At 39.6% G+C, this 19,181-nt stretch overlaps 1 protein-coding gene across 1 annotated transcript in view; it reads left to right on the forward strand.

Annotated features, from left to right (window-relative positions):
* The window catches only part of FAT4 (FAT atypical cadherin 4), a gene marked incomplete at its 5' end in the record, with an annotated part of 147,638 nt that overhangs the window by 115,499 nt on the left and 12,958 nt on the right, over window positions 1–19,181 (forward strand). Inside the window, 6 exons of the mRNA XM_080638907.1 lie at window positions 497–4,846; window positions 10,121–10,225; window positions 11,910–12,217; window positions 15,872–15,957; window positions 17,032–17,211; window positions 18,079–18,203. Coding sequence (XP_080495033.1) covers window positions 497–4,846; window positions 10,121–10,225; window positions 11,910–12,217; window positions 15,872–15,957; window positions 17,032–17,211; window positions 18,079–18,203 — 5,154 coding nt within the window. The remainder of the gene's footprint in view (window positions 1–496; window positions 4,847–10,120; window positions 10,226–11,909; window positions 12,218–15,871; window positions 15,958–17,031; window positions 17,212–18,078; window positions 18,204–19,181) is intronic.

A 19,181-nucleotide genomic window follows, 5' to 3' on the forward strand; every position in this document is an offset into this window, starting at 1 on the left:
GAGCATCATCTAGGGAATACGAAGAGAAGGAGCTGCGAGGGCATGTGGGTGTGTAGGGTAAATGACCATGGGTGCTGCCTGTTCACTTGCGTAACCTTACTAGTCATGGAATTACAGGGTTTTTTTTTATTATGTGCATAAATAAACTACAAGCAATTAAAAAAAAAATAATCAGTCTGGTTAGATTTCTGGCTTTCATAATGTGAATGTTCTAGAAACAGGATGCCAGACTATCAAAAAGTGCAGATGTATGTGCAGCCAGTGACATCTGCACATGCATTGACATTTTTGGCTGTGTGCACGTCTTGCAGGCTCGCAAACTCACCTAACCCCTTGTTGAACTTAGCATCTTATGAATAGAGCAGTTCATCTTCAGAGCAGTGTAAGGAAGTGCATATTGCTTCAGGATGTGCTTCCGAGTGAGAAGCTGGCATCACGTTTCCTGCAATCAGTGCATTGACTTAAAGAACTGCTCTAACTTTGTTCTCCATTTCAGGCTCATTCGTGTTTGCTGTGACCGTCACTGATGCAGATGCTGGCTCCAACGCCGAGCTCCACTATTCTCTTGTGGGGAAAAACTCCGAGAAATTCCACATCGACCCAGCAAGGGGGGCCATCCTGGCTGTGAACCCGCTGGCAGGAGAGTCCGAAGTCACCATTTCTGTGCATGTAAGGGACAGCGGCCGGTACCCCAAGGCAGACTCTACAACTGTCACCGTGAGGTTTGTAAACAGAGCAGAATTCCCTCGCGTTCAGGCTGATCAGGAGACTTTCACTTTTCCTGAAAACCAAGCAGTTGGTACACTTGTCACCACCATCTCTGGATCATCAGCCAGAGGAGGCTCGTTGTCTTACTACATTGCCAGTGGTAACCTGGGCAGCACCTTCCTGGTTGACCAAGTGACAGGACAGCTATCTGTTGGGCAAGCTTTGGATTTTGAAGCCATACAGAAATATGTGATTTGGATCGAGGCCAGAGATACGGGCTTTCCTCCCTTTTCCTCATATAAGAAACTGGAAGTGATGGTTATAGACATTAATGATAATGCACCAGAGTTTGAGCAAGATCCCTTCATTGCAGAAATAGTGGAGAACCTGTCTCCACGGAAGATTCTGACGGTGGCTGCTGTCGACAGAGATAGTGGGCTAAATGGACAGCTGAATTATGAAATAATTGATGGCAATACAGAAAATAGCTTCAGTATCAATCGAGCCACTGGTGAGATCAGAAGTGTCAGGCCCTTAGACCGGGAGAGGTTGTCTAGATACACACTAACCATAAAAGCTTCAGATAAAGGCACCCCACTCCAGAGCACGACTGTCAAAGTTATCATTAATATTTTAGATGAAAATGACAATGCTCCAAGGTTTTCCCAGATATTCAGTGCTTCTGTGCCTGAAAATGCACCTCTGGGCTTTACGGTAACCCGAGTCACAACATCGGATGAAGATATTGGGGTGAACGCAGTCAGCAGGTACTCCATCAGGGATACAAGTCTCCCATTTACCATAAATCCCAGCACCGGGGATATCACCATCAGCAGACCACTGAACAGGGAGGACACAGACCGCTACAGAATCAGGGTCTCTGCACACGACTCTGGGTGGACAGTGGGCACGGACGTCACCATATTTGTCACAGATGTTAACGACAATACCCCAAGATTTACAAAGCCATCCTATTACCTAGAGTGTCCCGAGCTTCCTGGGGTTGGGTTGAAGGTCACCCAGGTTTCAGCCACCGATCCTGATGAAGGGTCTAATGGCCAAGTCTTCTACTTCATAAAATCCCAGTCTGAGTTCTTCCGAATTAATGCAACCACAGGGGAAATTTTCAACAAGCAGTATTTAAGGTACCAAAACTCCAGCGGTTCAAGCAATGTCAACATTAATAGGCACAGCTTCATTGTTACTTCTTCAGACCGAGGCAGTCCTCCATTAATAAGCGAGACAACCGTCACCATTAACATCGTAGACAGCAACGACAACGCACCACTGTTCCTCGCTCAGAAATACTTCACTCCTGTTACAAAGAATGTGAGGGTTGGCACAAACTTAATTAAAGTTACCGCAGCGGATGACAAAGACTTTGGCTTGAATTCTGAAGTGGAGTACTTTATCTCTGATGAGAGCAAAACCAATAAATTCCAACTGGACAGGAGTACAGGCTGGATTTCTGTGTCATCTTCACTAATGGCCGATTTGAACAAAAACTTTCTGTTTAAAGTGAAAGCAAAGGATAAAGGTAATCCTCCACTCTCATCCGAGGTAGCTGTTGAAATAGTGGTCACAGAGGAAAATTACCATACACCTGAATTTTCTCAAAGCCGCATGAGTGTTACTATCCCAGAGAGTCACTCTGTTGGAACACTGGTCAGAATGGTTTCAGCCCGAGACAGAGACGCAGCTATGAACGGGTTAATCAGATACAATATTTCCTCTGGAAATGAGGCTGGCATCTTTGCTATTAATACAACTACTGGTACACTGACACTAGCAAAACCACTTGATTTTGAGCTATGCCAAAAGCACGAGCTAGTTGTTACTGCCACGGATGGAGGATGGGTGTCCAGAACAGGCTACTGCAGTGTCACTGTTAATGTCATTGATGTGAATGATAATTCTCCAGCATTCAGCCCTGAGGACTACTTTCCCAATGTGTTAGAAAATGCCCCCAGTGGGACAACTGTTATTTGTTTAAATGCCACCGATGCCGACTCTGGATCTAACGCTGTGATTGCATATGCTATTCAGTCCTCAGACAGTGACCTCTTTGTCATTGACCCCAATACAGGAACGATCACCACCCAGGGATTTTTAGATTATGAAACAAAGCAAAGTTACCATTTAACGGTAAAGGCATTTAATGTTCCAGATGAGGAAAGATGCAGCTTTGCTAGTGTCAACATCCAGCTAGAAGGGACAAATGAATATGTGCCCCGGTTTGTGTCTAAGCTTTATTATTTTGAAGTTTCTGAGGCAGCCTCCAAAGGTACTGTTGTAGGTGAAGTTTTTGCAAGTGATCGTGACATGGGAACTGATGGAGAAGTCCACTACCTTATCTTTGGCAGCAGCAGAAAGAAAGGCTTTCAGATAGATGAGAGAAGTGGTCAGATCTACGTTTCAGGACCTCTTGACAGAGAAAAAGAAGAACGAATCTCTTTGAAAGTCCTTGCAAAAAATTTGGGGAGCATTCGTGGTGCGGATATAGATGAAGTAACTGTTAATATCACTATACTGGATGCCAACGATCCTCCTGTTTTCACCTTGGCAACCTACAATATACGAATCAGTGAAGGTGTTCCGCCAGGCACCCACGTCACATTTGTGAGTGCCTTTGATTCAGACTCTGTCCCTAGCTGGAGCAGGTTTTCCTATTTCATTGGGTCTGGCAATGACAACAGTGCCTTTTCCATCAACCCGCAGACAGGACAGGTGACAGTCACTGCAGAGCTAGATCGAGAAACGTTGCCTGTGTACAACCTGTCAGTGCTAGCCATCGATTCGGGAATGCCATCTGCTACAGGAAGTGCCTCTTTATTGGTAACTTTGGAAGACATCAATGACAATGGTCCTACCTTGTCCACCAGCCAAGGAGAAGTCATGGAGAATAACCGTGCGGGAACTCTGGTGATGACACTTCAGTCGTCAGATCCTGATCTCCCTCCAAACCAAGGTCCCTTTACTTATTACTTGCTCAGCACTGGGCCTGCAACCAGCTACTTCAGCCTTAGCACCACTGGTGTGCTGACAACCACTAGAGAGATTGACAGAGAGCAAATCAGTGATTTCTACCTGTCTGTGATTACAAGAGACTCTGGTGTTCCTCAGATGTCTTCCACAGGAACTGTGCAGATCAAGGTAATAGACCAAAATGACAACCCATCTCAGCCCAGAACAGTAGAAATCTTTGTTCACTATTATGGCAACCTCTTCCCAGGTGGAATTTTAGGCAATGTAAAGCCTCAAGATCCAGATGTGCTAGACAGCTTCCAGTGCTCCCTCACCTCAGGAGTCACCAGCCTTTTCAGCATTCCTGGGGGTACCTGTGAGCTGCACTCACAGGCAAGGTCCACAGATGGCACGTTTGACCTGGCTGTCCTCAGCAATGATGGGCTGCATGGTGCTGTTACCAGCAGTGTCCGAATTTTCTTCGGAGGCTTCAGCAATGCCACCATTGACAACAGCATCCTCCTCCGCCTGAGAGCCCACAGTGTGCGGGATTTCCTGACCAATCACTATCTCCACTTCTTGCGCATAGCCAGCTCCCAGCTGACAGGGCTGGGCACTGCCATCCAACTCTATGGGCTGTATGAGGAGAGCAACCACACCTTCCTGATGGCAGCTGTCAAGCGTGGCAACAACCAGTATGTGAATCCCAGCGGTGTGGCTACCTTCTTCGAGAGCATCAAAGATGTCCTCTTCCGCCAGAGCGGGGTGCGAATTGAGGCTGTGGACCACGACTGGTGCCTGCAAAGCCCCTGCCAGAATGGAGGGAGCTGCCAGAGGAGGTTGGCGGTGAGCCCAGCTCTGAAGAGCCACGAGAGTGTCCCCGTCATCATTGTGGCCAATGAGCCCCTCCGGCCCTTTGTGTGCCGGTGCATGCCAGGGTACGACGGGAGTCTGTGTGAGATGGACATCGACGAATGCCTCCCTTCCCCCTGCCACAATGACGGGACTTGCCACAACTTGGTGGGGGGCTTCTCATGCAGTTGCCCCGAGGGCTTCACTGGCATGGCCTGTGAGAGGGACGTCAATGAGTGCCTTGCCAACCCATGCAAAAACGGTGCCGCCTGCCAGAACTTCCCAGGAAGCTTCAACTGCGTTTGTAAGACTGGGTATACAGGTATGCGTTTACTTTTCTAGATCTTACAGTCCAGAAGAGATGTAAAGAGGGCAGAAAGTTGCCTTTTTAGCTGGAGATTGTCTGAATATAAGCACCCCCATAGGTGAAGATGTCATGCAAAATGAGCTATTTGTAGTTATGAAAACTCAGAAGACCAGGTGCTCACAGCATTATATTTTAGTTCCGTCCTCAGGCAAATCTCACTTACCTGATTTGCATTAGAACAGAAAGAATTTTACAAGAGCTATTTTAATTTATTAAATATGTAGAATACATTTCCAAGGCGTAAGTATGATTTTTCTGTTCTTGTCATTGTTCTGCATTTCAAGTCTGCTAGGAGTGTGCCAAGCAACAAAATTGGCCTCTGCCCCCAAGTACTTACAGTCATACAAGAGAGAAAACAGATGAAGGATAAAACGGAGAAAGAAGGGAAAAAACAGAATTCAGGCAAAATGGTCAAGCATTTCTGTTACGTATTTTGTCCCTTTGTAATTTTTTTTTTCATTAACAACAGAAATATCTGCAGTATTCTCACCTCTTCTGAGTATTTTTTCTCTAACGTTTATTACACTTTCAAACATAGCAGTATTTTATCCCTAGAAAAGCAGGTTGATATTTACTTCTGTCATGAATGGTCAAGGAAGGTTTGAACAATTTCAGCCATTGATTATGACCAATTTTTACAGATGTCATTAAAAAAATCTAACCAGAAAAGATTAAGTAAGGCTTTCGATACCTTTTTCTCTCCTTATGGTAGGGTGGGTATTGTCTTGCCACCACTGATACCAAAACTCATTTGTAACCGATGGAATGACCAGGAGGTTGATTATTCTTTTTATTTATTTTCTTTTTCTTAAACCAGATTAGGACAGGAGATGTGATACCCTTTATTACAAAGGAGAAAGTTAATCAAAATAAGGGTTTTAACTACTTCATTTAAAGCATGGCTACAGCAGTAGATGCATACTCAGTGTGAAAGGCCTGTTGATACAAAAGTACACTGATGTGACCTTTTGTGTGGACCTCACAAATGTGCTACTGAGCCTCAGGTCAGGAGCAATTACTATTAATTGACAAGCAGTTCTAATTAAGTTACCAATCCAGGATTTTATTTCATGTTGGACTAGTACATCAAATTATTTTGCCAGGAGCATGGCAAATAATTCTAGGGCACCTATCCTGTCTTTAGGTCATTAGCACTAAAGATTACTTTGGCATATGTTTGCTGTTGCAACGAAGCGAAACACTTCATTAGCTCTAGCAACATGCTGTAGTATGTGCCTCTAGCCTATAATTTGAAACATTAAAGAAACGTCCAGCTTATTTTTTCTGGTGTTAAAGCTCATATCTTAATGTTCAGCCCTCATGTCAGCTAAAAACCAAGTTCTACATGTGACAAGCTTGAAAAGAAGAACGTTTTAACTAAGATAATGTAATGAGAGACTCTTACAGTTTAAAATGTTTGACTGCCTTCACACCATGAATTAAATGTGGCATCTGATATGAGCTTTCTTAAACTCCTTGTCAACAAAAATAAATTTTAAATAGACTACCACTGAAGCAGACGTTTCTGTCTGGGGGTCAGATCTTTTTTAATCTGTTGGCTGTTGCAGAATCAAGAATTATTTAAGTGTTTGAAGATTAATTGATCAAGACAGAAAACAAATGGCACCAAAGTATGTAATTAAAACCAAGATGTCTTCAGCGTTGAATATCAGTAGAACTTATTAGATAAGATCACAAGAAATATTCAGTATATTTACATATTTTATGTCTACAAAAGCATATTTTAAATTCTGCAAATGTAATATTCAGTAGGTTCTGCAAACAAATGTCAAAATACAGATTGAGAATACTTGACACGGGGACTATTATGTCGTTATACTGCCAACAGAAAGAGAACACAGCTGCTTGGGCGTTTAATCCTGATTCATATATGATTAAAGATAGTCGTAGTGAATGTAAAAAAAAAAGGCTTGTTTCTTTATGAATGCAAACCTTAAGTGCCTCAGAACAAAAAATAAAAAAGAAAGAAAAAAAGAGACATCCAAAATAGTACATTTCCAATTCAGTTTACCATGTTCATAGCTTTGCTGCTTCTCTTGGAATCAAAATACAGGCTTATAATTGAGTTTGCATGCTCAGCATAAAAGTAATATTTACATGGTGCTGCATACAAGTAGAAATTAGTGTTTTCTGAGACAGACTCTCTGTTCACAGTAGAGTGCATGTAGACCTTTATAATTGCCTACCTGAAAACTTAGAGTCTTACTTTTCCTTGATTTATTATGTTTTGTCAGCTGCATTTCACTTCATCATACTGTAAAGGTAATGTACTTTTCAGTGAATAGGATTATAAAGGCTGATTACCTCAGAGCAACATCATTAGGGTTTAAACAGTCTGTTATAATTACATCTCTTAATGATGATCAGGTTTTGGTTTTAAAATAATCACTTTCTGGAGGGAATATTCTTTATGATTTACAGTAGTTGTCTGCCCTTCCTTTGAACCCTTTGGTTCCTGTTTTCCAGGACTTATTAAGATGAAGGAATGTAGGTTTGTGAAATTGTTTCAAATGCTAGATTAAAATATTAGAACAACCACTTTAAAAGATGGACACAGAGAACCACAAAACCTAAACCTCTCAAATCAGCTGAAATCTAACCCAAGAACATTCAGCTGGTACCTGTTCGTGTTACATTTTTCTATTAAAAAGGAAAAATTTATCAGGAAGTTAGATTTTTGCATAAGCCTCTGCATGTGATGATATCAGCTTGAGGTGATGAATGCTGAATGCTGTCTGTTATCAATTATCCAGCATTACCCTAATTTTCATGGCCTTCAGAAAAAGATCTTTCTAACACAAAAATTAATACCGCAAATCTTTCAACATTATCTTTCTGGAAAGCAGTAAAATGGAGCACTTGGGCTCAGACGAGGGTGCTTTTGTGCATAGTGGCAAACAGTTTCTTAGTTTCTTATCCTCTTCAATCCAGTAAGGTTCTTTGAATGATTTGTTTTATCTGTGCAAGAGAGAATTTCGAAATAGATAGTAATTGTATAAAATCTCTACTCAGTAAGCACAATATTTTTTTCTAATATTGAGGTAATGGCTTTAAACTGGAAGAGGGGAGATTTCAACTAAATATAAGGAATACACTTTTTACAGTGAGGTTGGTAAGATACTGGCACAGTTTGTCCAAAGAGTTGACAGATGCCTCATCCCTGGAAACATTCAAGGTCAAGTTGGATGGGGCTTTGAGCAATCAAACTCTAGTTGAAAGATATCCCTGATCATTGCAGAGGAGTTGGATTAGAGGACCTTTAAAGGTCCCTTCCAAAATAAACTTCTATGATTCTAAACACAATTTTATTAGCTTCATGGATTATTCAAAAAATCATTAAATATGAAGATGTTGTTATTCAGTGGTTAAAATATGTGCAGGTAAAATAAACATCCATATTCTGTTGCTGGCTCGGCAAATATGCCAGCTTTAATGTTAGCTGAGCAAAAGAAGAGTAGTGTAGATTAGATTGCAAAAAAAAAATTAGTAAGCCTTATTAGCTACACTTGATTTTTGTGTAAATTAAGAATCATCAGTGAGCTATTTTGAGCATCTCTGCCTCACTCTTGCTACATGTTCTCCTCAGTAGGTCAACGATCTGTACTATGCACTATAATATTGAAACCAAGAAAATAGCAAAATGTAAGATAAAAAGTTAGCTCATCCTTCAGTCTTGCCCATTAGAGAATAAAATATAAATAAATACCCCTAAAGCATAATTAGATTCAGACACTGGAAATGTTTCCTGGATTTATGATGAATCTACAAGTTATGTATTAACCACAGAAATCCTCCAGCGCTCTGTTTCCATCCTGCGTGCAGTTGCACATGGAGTTCTGCTCACATGGAAGAACTGCCTGCAAACTTCTTTAGGTTAAACAGAAAAGTAGAGGGAGGGGAATAAAAAGAGGCAATCTTAATTAGGTGACCAAAGTTGTGACATTCTGAAAAAACTAGCAGAGTTAATATAGCACAGTCCTGATTCTCTACAGCTTTGGGACCAGCAATCCCTAAGGACCACATGTTGTGCATTGTTGTCATGTGAGATGTAAGAATTATGTGTGTGACATATAAGAATGGACACCCTTTGTGCAAGCTCATGTTGTACTTTTAACTTAAATATATATTATGGTTTTATGGTGTGAGGAATGCAATAGCTCATTATCAGTACAATAAGAAGTATTAAGGCAGTATTAGCATTGCCATGTGTATATATCCCAGCCTAGATGAAGTTCAGGGAGAGGTCTGGAAGAGTGTGGCTGATTTTGCCAGGTTTTGCAGAGAAACATGAGGGATAAACTTCATGATACTTCCATGTTTTTGCTGAGCAGGCAGCAAAGGCAGGCACTGTTGGCAAAAGAAAGGAAGGCAGGTTCCAGGCGTGGTGTATAGGTGAAGTGTTGCTAAAACTGATAAAAGCTAAGCAGTGGAAAACTTAGAAGTGAAGAGCAATACTTCTATAGTTAATGTTTCCATGCAAAGAAAATTTAAGGTTTGTACAAAGAATCCCCTTGTCGGTATTCAGCATCTGTTAAAATCTTCACTTTTTCTCCTGGTTCCCTTCCTTGTTGAAGTGAATTATCACTGAAGTTATTTCAGTTTATTCTCTGGTGAATAATATTTACCATATGTGACAACGTCTGCTTAGAAAAGGACTGTATCCAGGGTAGCTTGTTCTAGCTCCAGAGGACTGGTGTCCCTCTGAGCCAGGAAGGAGGTTGTAATGGATGAGGAAAAATAAGAAAATCATATAATGTACAATAGCAGCCTGTGTTCAGCATGCCATGTTGATACAGGGTCCAGCAAGGGCTGTCTGTGTCTCTGTCACGATAATGAGTACATTGCATTCAATAGGGGGGAAAAAACATTTTTTTTCTTTTTAGTTCATCATCTCCTTTCATTTCATGTTCTTTTACAGACACCAGTTAATAAAAAATCCAATTAAAAACCAAACCACCAATACCTATAAGAGATAATTACAGTGAGACACTTGAAAAGCAGAATTAATTTCTCTGGGCCATGCATAATGCAGCCCAGCATCGTGCCTGTGTTTCTCTCTCTATCCCACAGCCGCAGTGGGTTCCTGCACCCTCCCTCCTGGCTGTGCGTTCAGCATTGGCTCATAAGCTCGTTACCTAAATACCAGCCTGACTTTCCTATCGACCTGAATACTCTGACCTGGAAATTGCTCTTATTCCCTAATCGCAGGGAAGACGTGTGACTCCACTGTCAATTACTGTGAGTGCAACCCCTGTTTCAATGGTGGATCCTGCCAAAGCGGGGTGGAGGGCTATTACTGCCACTGTCCCTTTGGTGAGTACACTTCTCCCCTCTGCTCCGTCTTCCCTTTCCCTATTAATATTTCTCAAATATCTATTTTTGTCTGCGTAAACCTGGTGGGTGTCTATATGGATCCCAATCTGTGGGCAGGTTTTGGTCATCTGCTCTCTATTTTCCTCAGCTGCAAGAGGGAGAAGCCAATATTTCTGCCAGCATGGCAGTAGATGGAGCACGAGGCAGTGTGGGGGGTCACTGTGGCTGCTGGAGGGCCACACCAAGGGCTCAGAGCAGTGCTTGGGTCTCCTGCCTAATAACAAATGATTTTAGGAAAGCTGAGGAGTGAGGTCACTGTAAATAACATCAGTATTCTTGCATCAAATTGCAAGGAAGTCATCATGTTAAACTGGAAAAAGGGACTTTGGGATGATATTGAGCAGAGAGGACTTGGTTTTCTTCTAAGAAATATGAATATTTTGCCAAAATATTTGTAAAGCAAGAATTGGAGGGCACCCACATTTTTCTGCAGTTTAGGAGCACCACATTAGATGTTGGCACTTTCATATTTAGTAGATTTGATTAAGAGAACCTGGCTGAACCAGAACAGTTTTGCTAGCCCACACCAGTACTTGCCCATTTCATTTATTGCATATTAATAAAGTTCTGAGTTTCAAAACCAGAGTACTGTTCCAAGAGTCAGAAAAGCATATAGTACTGCCAAAATGATTAAATTATTAGAATTTAATTATCTCAAATTTGTTTTGTGGAATGAACCCAATGAAGACATAAACCAATACATATATTTTAAGGTGTCATGATATAATTGCAGCAAGATTGGTTCTGAATGCAGGTTTGTCATTGTTTGTGTAGAAAAGCAGGGAAGTAAATGCAACTGTTTAACTGAAAACCAGATAAACCTGAGAAGTCATCTAAAATGTTTTAAGGCTGCTGAAAAGCATCACACACAAGTGTGGTTCGCAATACACACTTGTAACTACCTCTACATATGGTTTTCTACTAACATGTGGAATAACTTCTTTATTCTATTTCCTTTGTTTTATGTTTCCTCAGAGTTTATTCATTTCCTATATAGTACATTGTAAATGTAACTAATAGTCATAAATTAAGTCTGAATTTTTTTCTCATTGCCACTGCAGTAAAAAAAAATTGCGGGAAATTATGTGACAAGAGATCTGAAAAGAAATACGTAGAATGCACCAAAATATTCAAATCAATAAAAATACAGCAAGGCATAATGTTTTAGTCACACATATGCTTGTATCATAAGTAATGGACCACTGATTGAGAAGCAGTTCATATAACAGCTGAAAAGAGAATAATAAGATCAAGTTGCAAATTTATTTCCATAACTGGATCAATGAATGCCTGATAATAATTAACAACCCTATCCAACATAACTGTCAAACTCACTTTTTTTTTATTTTCTAAAGAAACCATAGAACTCAATGAAATGTACTTTGTGTTTCAATAGATGTCACTTATAACTCAATTCTTAAGTTTAAATAAATGTGCTTCAACATTCATCTGTGGATAATTGGAGTCTTCTGTTCAGGTTGCACATTTTTAATCATACATTAGAAGTTTCACAGACAGTCTGTGTGTCACAGCCATGTCTCGAGTATATCAGTGCTTTGTTTTGGGGAGAATGCACAGGAAGGAAAAAACTATCTGTAACCAGATTTTACTTTTCATTTTGCAGGTGTTTTTGGGAATCACTGTGAACTGAACAGCTATGGATTTGAAGAATTGTCCTATATGGAGTTTCCCAGTATGGATCCAAACAATAATTACATCTATATAAAGTTTGCCACTATAAAGAGTAATGCTTTAATGTTGTATAACTATGATAACCAAACTGGAGACAGGGCAGAATTTCTGGCTCTGGAAATAGCAGAAGGGAGGCTGAGATTCTCCTACAATCTTGGCAGTGGCACATACAAGCTTACCACAACTAAGAAGGTGTCTGATGGACAATTTCACACAGTGATTGCCCGACGGGCTGGCATGGTAAGAAATACTAAAAATGAGAAGATGGCATTTAAGACAAGTTTTTAAGCCAAGTCACTTTGACTTCCATATGAACTCAGAGGAGCATAAAATTAGTAACGTTGCATTTACTAGCAGAACCTCCAACTTCGGAAAAAGCCTCCTCGTTTCTGTCTTGCTCCAACTGACTCAAAGGACTATAATGGTTTGTTTAATATGAGGGAGAAAAAGAATAATTAAAAAAAATATGCAATGCCATGTACTCTAAGTGTGAAAAATGAGAACCAGGAGTAATTAACGAAATAAATTACTACACATGAGGCTAATTAGCTGATGCAGATTACAGGGATGATTATTAGGGAAGACTAATTAAGGCTAAAAGCCTCAAAATAATTTTTCTCAGCGTTTGGAAAATACAAACAGACAAACTTAACATTCCTTGAGGTGATTCGGAGATTTTACCAATCTCATCAAACTGGAAGCCTGTTTTTCCTCTATAACACACATGTAAAAATTTCAAAGGTGCTACACTGAGAGGGTGTTTTGGGGGAAAGGTGGGAAGTTACTTTTCCTTTTGTCCCCCAGAAAGCATCTGAGGGGAGGAATTCTACCAAAAACTGGACTGGGACAACTGATTGCCATATGCATGTTACTCTGACTCCTCTCCTGCCTTCATTTTTTTTCAAGTAAATGTTTTCTATTCCTCTTCTCTCATTTCTTAATAGTATTTCCAAAGCAGAACATAAACCAAATGCTCTTTGAGTTCAAGCCAAACTTTTTGACTCCACAGTGTTTGAGTTAGAAATGAAACAAAATCTATTCGCCATCCATAATCAGTAACTATTGCCCAACAGCTCCTTTCTCAGGCAGAAATGGCCAGCATACGTGGAATCCCATATCCTTCCCATATTTGAAATTGAAATCATATAAGAATAATATATGGCTGGGGCTCCACATCTTGCTTTATATATCGGAAGCCAGAAGTGATGTAGGAAATAAAAGAATAAACTGTTCTACCCTAGAACTAGCTGCTCTACTCAAGAGCTTCATATCCGGGGTGAGATGTCCATAAGCGCAAATGTCCTGAGAGCAGCAGAGGAATGCATTAGCTTATGATCTGTGGTTCTTTGTAGGATCAGGGTTGTCTGCTAACCTGGTGCTTTTCTTCTTCTCTCTTAGAGAGTCTTGAGCCTGAAACTGCATTTCAGTTGTGTAGTGCAAGACCTGATTCCTCGTTTATTAAAGGTGGATGGTTTAGTGTACAGCTGGATTAGCAAATCCGATTTGTGTGTTTACAGGAGTTATATATCTAAATAAGATGAAGGATAATTGTGATGTTGAGTCATGACTTAATGCGGATACTTAATAATTTGCATCACAGCTTCCAAATGCAAAGCCTAAATCTTGCAAGGTACCAGGTTCCCATTTTAGCAATTAAATTAGGGTGATATTTCTATCAATAAGATTTAAATGGCTAAGTATAGGAGCGCACATGTAACATTACAACAAATAAATGAAATATACTTCAGAAAAAAATTGAGCGGTAAAATGTTTTACTTGTAGATATGCCAGAGGGCTAGACTATAGAAGAGATAACATAAAAAGGGCTATTTACAGAAGAAGTGAGTTATGAATGCTTCTGTCTGAACGCAGACACTTAAGACAACTTATAACTTTGTGTGATTATTTATTTTTAACATTTAAACCTTCTCAGTAATGTCAGCTGTTTACAAATACAGTATGTGAAAAGAATCGCCTTTGTCTTAGATATTTCTGCTGCAGGAAAAATGTCTCCCAGGTGTCCAAAACTGTATAAAATAGCCCCCCTTCAGGATTCCAAATCTGTCATTTCCTACAGCACAGTGGGGTTTTATCGGAAACTGGTAAAATCATTAAGTTGTCAGTTGTGAGCTATTGCAGAGTGACAGGATAGAAGTCTCATAATGCAGCAAGGTAACCATAGAGTAATGCTTAAGTAACAAGCAGGAACATTTGACTAACATTAGAAAATAAGTGAACTCTGGTCCAAGTAAAACATACTCTCAAATATCTAGCCCTTGAGCCGTGGTTGAAGTCTGGCTTTCATAGTGCATAGCAATGTAAGTTAGGGAGATTACACTGATTGAGCTAAGAACAAAAAACTCATTTCATTTTTTGTTTTTGATATTCTGAAGGAAAATATGGATCCATTTGGTGGCATACAGACCAGCCAGCTTATTACTCTTTCTATGAATTGTTTCATCTATACAGGGCTATAATCTGCTTTGGAACTGCAGACTGATATTTTTCTGAAGAAGCAGTTTGCTCATTATTTATGGAAAGAAATTCAAGATAAGCTTTCACTAAAATAGCAAATTGAACAATTTGGGTGTGCTGTAGGGCATGATTTAGGGCTAAGAGCTATGAATTTATTTGGTCAATACAGTGCAGCAGCTCACAGTATGTATTTGGAATGGACATGGACAATCTGCAGGGATTTCAACAGGATGCAGTTAGTGAACTTAGTTGCAGGCAGAAAGAAAAGCCATTGCAGATTAATGAAGTACTGATAGCTAGTGCTGTTTGCTCAGCTCCAATAGAGTAAGCTAAATCAAAATATAAACCAAGGCATTTTTAAAAGTGACATTGGATTTAAATTTGCTGCAAAACAGTACCACACATTTAGTTCAAACATGAGAAGCTGATATGTACAATTTGGAGATTATTTTTGTTTTTCTGAAAATTTGTTTTAAGGAATAACTTTCAGCGGGTTTGGGTTTTGTTTTGTTTTGTTTTTTTTCCCAGTGCATCTGTTATTAATAAATCTCTGTGGGGAAAATTCATTACTAAATAAGGAATAAAATAAAAGCTCCTTTTTAAATCAGCAGAAATTATTTCATGATTTTAGTGAAAGCTTTGGTTAGACTTTTAGATCGTACAAATAAAAGTGCCATGATTCACTTTAGTGTGAATGTCTGAGATGGGTAATGAGGTAACTCCAGTGTATGGGGCTTGATGGCTTGGAGGTAATAATAAAGAGGAAGTCCTGGCAATGCTTGGTACTTCTCCAAAAGTCAGCTTGGTCCCACTGTAGGTATCCTTATTTTTCACTATTATTAATGTCAACAAACATCCCTCATGACACATCAGCCTAAGGTTTACCTTAATCATATCCACTTGGTTACTCTTGGAATATTATTGAGTGGTTGGTTATAATTTTTAACTAGTAATCTCAGTGACTGTACTCCCAGCTTTTGTAACATGCTTTTTATCAAGTTCAAACAATATGTTTAATGTCATGGTCAAGCTGCTGAAGGAATGCCCTTTGAGTTTGGAGGGAGCAGCTCTCTGTTCAGATCAAAAGTAGGATACAGTACAAGCCAAAATAATGCCATTTCAAGGAGGAAAGCAAACAAACATGAAAGAAACCCTACCTAAATCTGAAAACTGTGTTTACCTGATTCTCTGTATGAAGTAGTCAATTATCTCACTCTCTACTAGTGTGCACATCTTGGTGTTCACTATGTTGTTGCAAATGGGGGTTGATCAGTGGCTCTGAAGCACTCTGCAATGCTGAGTGACAGTAATACACAAGTGCTCCATTCTAGCCAAGTTCTTGGTATATTTAATCAGTTAATCTGGTTGGTGACTGCAGCCTTGTAATATTCAGCATATGTGTGTGTGTGGCTTTTGCAGGCAGCATCACTGACGGTGGATTCCTGCTCTGAGGATCAGGAGCCAGGCTACTGCACTGTTAGCAATGTTGCTGTTTCTACTGACTGGTAAAGAATTCTTCATTTTGTGGGGGACTTTTTTTTTTTTTTTTTTTTTTTGCGTAACATTTAAAAGAAATCACCCTCTAAAGCCAGAGAAATTTGGAGTCATGATGACATGCCCTTAGCCCAGCCTCAAGCAAGGGATCAATACCTCAGCTGCTCTCTGTCAGAAGCATGCAAAGCCAAGGATCCCAAGTGTCATTTCCTCCCATATTTGCCGAAGCAAATTGAATTTTCTACATGTACCAGTACTTGCTAATTTAGGCTACATTTCTGCATAGAGTTTATTCAGAAATCCCCAGTTCTTGACTCCATGTCTGGCCCCAGGCTTTTGTGGCACACAAGAAATGTATGACCATGGCTAGTCTGCACTGTGGTGTAAATGGGGATAAGACATTGCCTAATGATTTGGGGTCCTGTGTTTATTTATTTAAACTGCACCTCTCATTTCTTATAAAGGTGTGAGAGATAACATCACCTGATTACTGCTTTCTTAATAATTATTATTATTATTATTTTGACATTGTTTTCAGTCATTTCCAGTTCCCATCTTTTACAGTTTTCATTTCTTAAGCATTGGCCAGTACAGAAAACAAATCTTATTTCTTGTATTTACCTTAACTAAGCTTTTCTGTTGCATCTTTAGATCCTCTTTGGAGATAACAATAGCTTCAGTCCCAATCACTTCGGCAAATTTCTTACAATAATCACAGTCATATTCCCTGTCACATGTGATATCCACAGCAAAGGTGTTATATCTTTGTAAAATAATGAATCCATCTTCCAGCTATGTCAATATCATCTACAATTTAAGAGTAATTGAGTAAAAAACTTTATTCATTATGATTTCATGCACACTGCTCAGTCAAGTCAATAGAAATCTTAACATGCAATAACTGAGCTGGAATTTAGAGTCATACCCATTAAAACTGTTATTTCCAGCACTACTGGTCTTTCTCCCCTTCTAAATATAAAATGTGAATTTGGAAGAGGAATTTTAGCTGATGGTTACAGTTCTTGTGTTGTCACTGCTATCTTAATGTCTGATGCTGATAAATTGTTTTTCTGCCTCTTTTATAGGACTCTCGATGTACAACCAAATCGGGTTACTGTTGGTGGCATCAGGTCTATAGAGCCCATACTGCAAAGGAGAGGACAGGTGGAAAGTCATGATTTTGTGGGCTGTATAATGGAGTTTGCAGTCAATGGACGTCCCTTGGAGCCCAGCCAGGCTTTGGCAGCTCAAGGAATCTTAGATCAGTATGTCTGCTATATATGGTATCAAATGGACCGCATTTACAATAAAGGAAGCTGTCATGAAAGTCAGATAGTATTCCACTCAGACCAACATCAGTTATTTCTTGTTTAAAAAATGACTTTAGAATTTCTTGTAAATTGAGAAAAACGTAGGAAGAAAATGAATTTGGCTGAAAGGTTCACAAAATATTACAGAGGCTTCAAAAAAGCAACATCACTATATTTCTATTGCTAATTATTATTAATGGTGCTTTGAAGGCTGAAGTAGAGTAGCCTTGTTACTGAGTTTCTTTATAAATTCCACCTGAGTTTGACTATACTCATACTGTTTGCTAACCCTCTGTTCCCTCTTATTTCTTTTTAATCCACAATGTCTGCTGTATCACTTTGCCTCTCAAGCGTCACTGGATTTCCCTCATATCCTCCAAGCAGTCTTTCATTAATTATGAACCATCTGATTCTATCATTTTTTCCATCTCAGTATGTGAAGTCATAAGTTGTAGCAATAATGTCAGTCTTCAAATTTCCTAGCCCCTCTTTCGACCCCCAAGCTTGTGCTGTTCATTGTGATATGGTCTCTGGGGGAATGCAGAGAAAAAAGCACCTAAAAGACTTTCTTCTTCTCTTGTGTAACAGGAAATAGGAGCTTGTCTCTGAATTAATTTCTCTTTCAAAAGACTGTTCTAAATTGTCACTGAAAATCAGGATCTGTTTAGAAACATGATCTGTCTGAGGGGAAGAGCCTCTCCATTTTTGCATCTCTGGGGGGAAGAAAGGGAGTATAGTTCAAACACAGGATGCTTCCCAGTGCATTTGCTCCACTTATTTGTGCATACATTCTTCAGCATCTACATTTCTGTTTTGTTTCAGATGTCCCAGACTAGAAGGTGCTTGTACAACCAGCCCCTGCCAACATGGTGGCACCTGTGTTGATCACTGGTCGTGGCAGCAGTGTCACTGTAGAGATGGACTGACGGGAAAGCACTGCGAAAAATGTATAAAGGAGGTTTTAATGTCTTTCTCTTTAATGTAAACTCTGGTTTAACCAGATGCTATTGAGAGTTCCTTTTCAGGGGCATGGGATAATGAATTTTATAAGCTCAGGAAAACTAGCAGCATGCTTGCCTCTTAAATAACTTTGAAGGAGAATTCCACAATGGACTATTGTCCTTTCATGAGCTAAAAAGAGCAACAAGTTACATATATTATGTTTTCTGGCGTGTATATCACATTTCAGGTAACTTGCACTGATTTAAAACTACTGCTTCCCAGCAATGTATAATATCAGTTCCTAAAATAAAGCTATCCTGTAGGATGGACTTGTCTGCTGCAGGGTGGCAAGATAGTAAGGGGAAAACCCTTCCTTTCACATTAGCACTATGTGCATGTGCTTATGTCTTCTCTGAACTGTAGGACCCTTTATCAAACAACCATCAGATTATAGGCAAGAAAATATGGTAAATGTAAATGAAAGCAAGCCATTTACACTCTGGAATTATTAACTTGCATGTGGATAACTCTGTAAATCAATACGGAATTGTCTAGGAGAGCAGAGAGATTTATTTCCATGTAGTTCTAGTATAATGACTGGGCTTTGTTTTCTTATGTGTCCCATTATTGTTTAGCTGATTTATATGCTTTTATTGTGCCGGTTTACAAAAGAATTTAACCATAATTTTAACAGCATTTGGTGGTCAATGCTCTGCGTTTTTTATTCTTTTTTTTGTGCCATAACAAATAGAAAGTCATTATCTCTCCCTTGAAGAGCTTACAGTTCAATATATCATGAAACCCTGCTTGCAGTAATGGAAACAGTAACATCCCTGGGAAGGAATTACAGTTGCAGGAGCCAAATTTTTTTCCCTACTCCCTCACTTGTTCCCTAGCAAGTTTTAATTTACTATTGACTGATAGCAGCAGTAAATTACCAGCACACTCCTACTTTCAAACACACATTCTGGTTGAAGCCAGAG

Source organism: Psittacula echo, assembly GCF_963264785.1.
Source record: "Psittacula echo genome assembly, chromosome: 1".
In the NCBI taxonomy this organism is placed as follows: Eukaryota; Metazoa; Chordata; class Aves; order Psittaciformes; family Psittacidae; genus Psittacula; species Psittacula echo.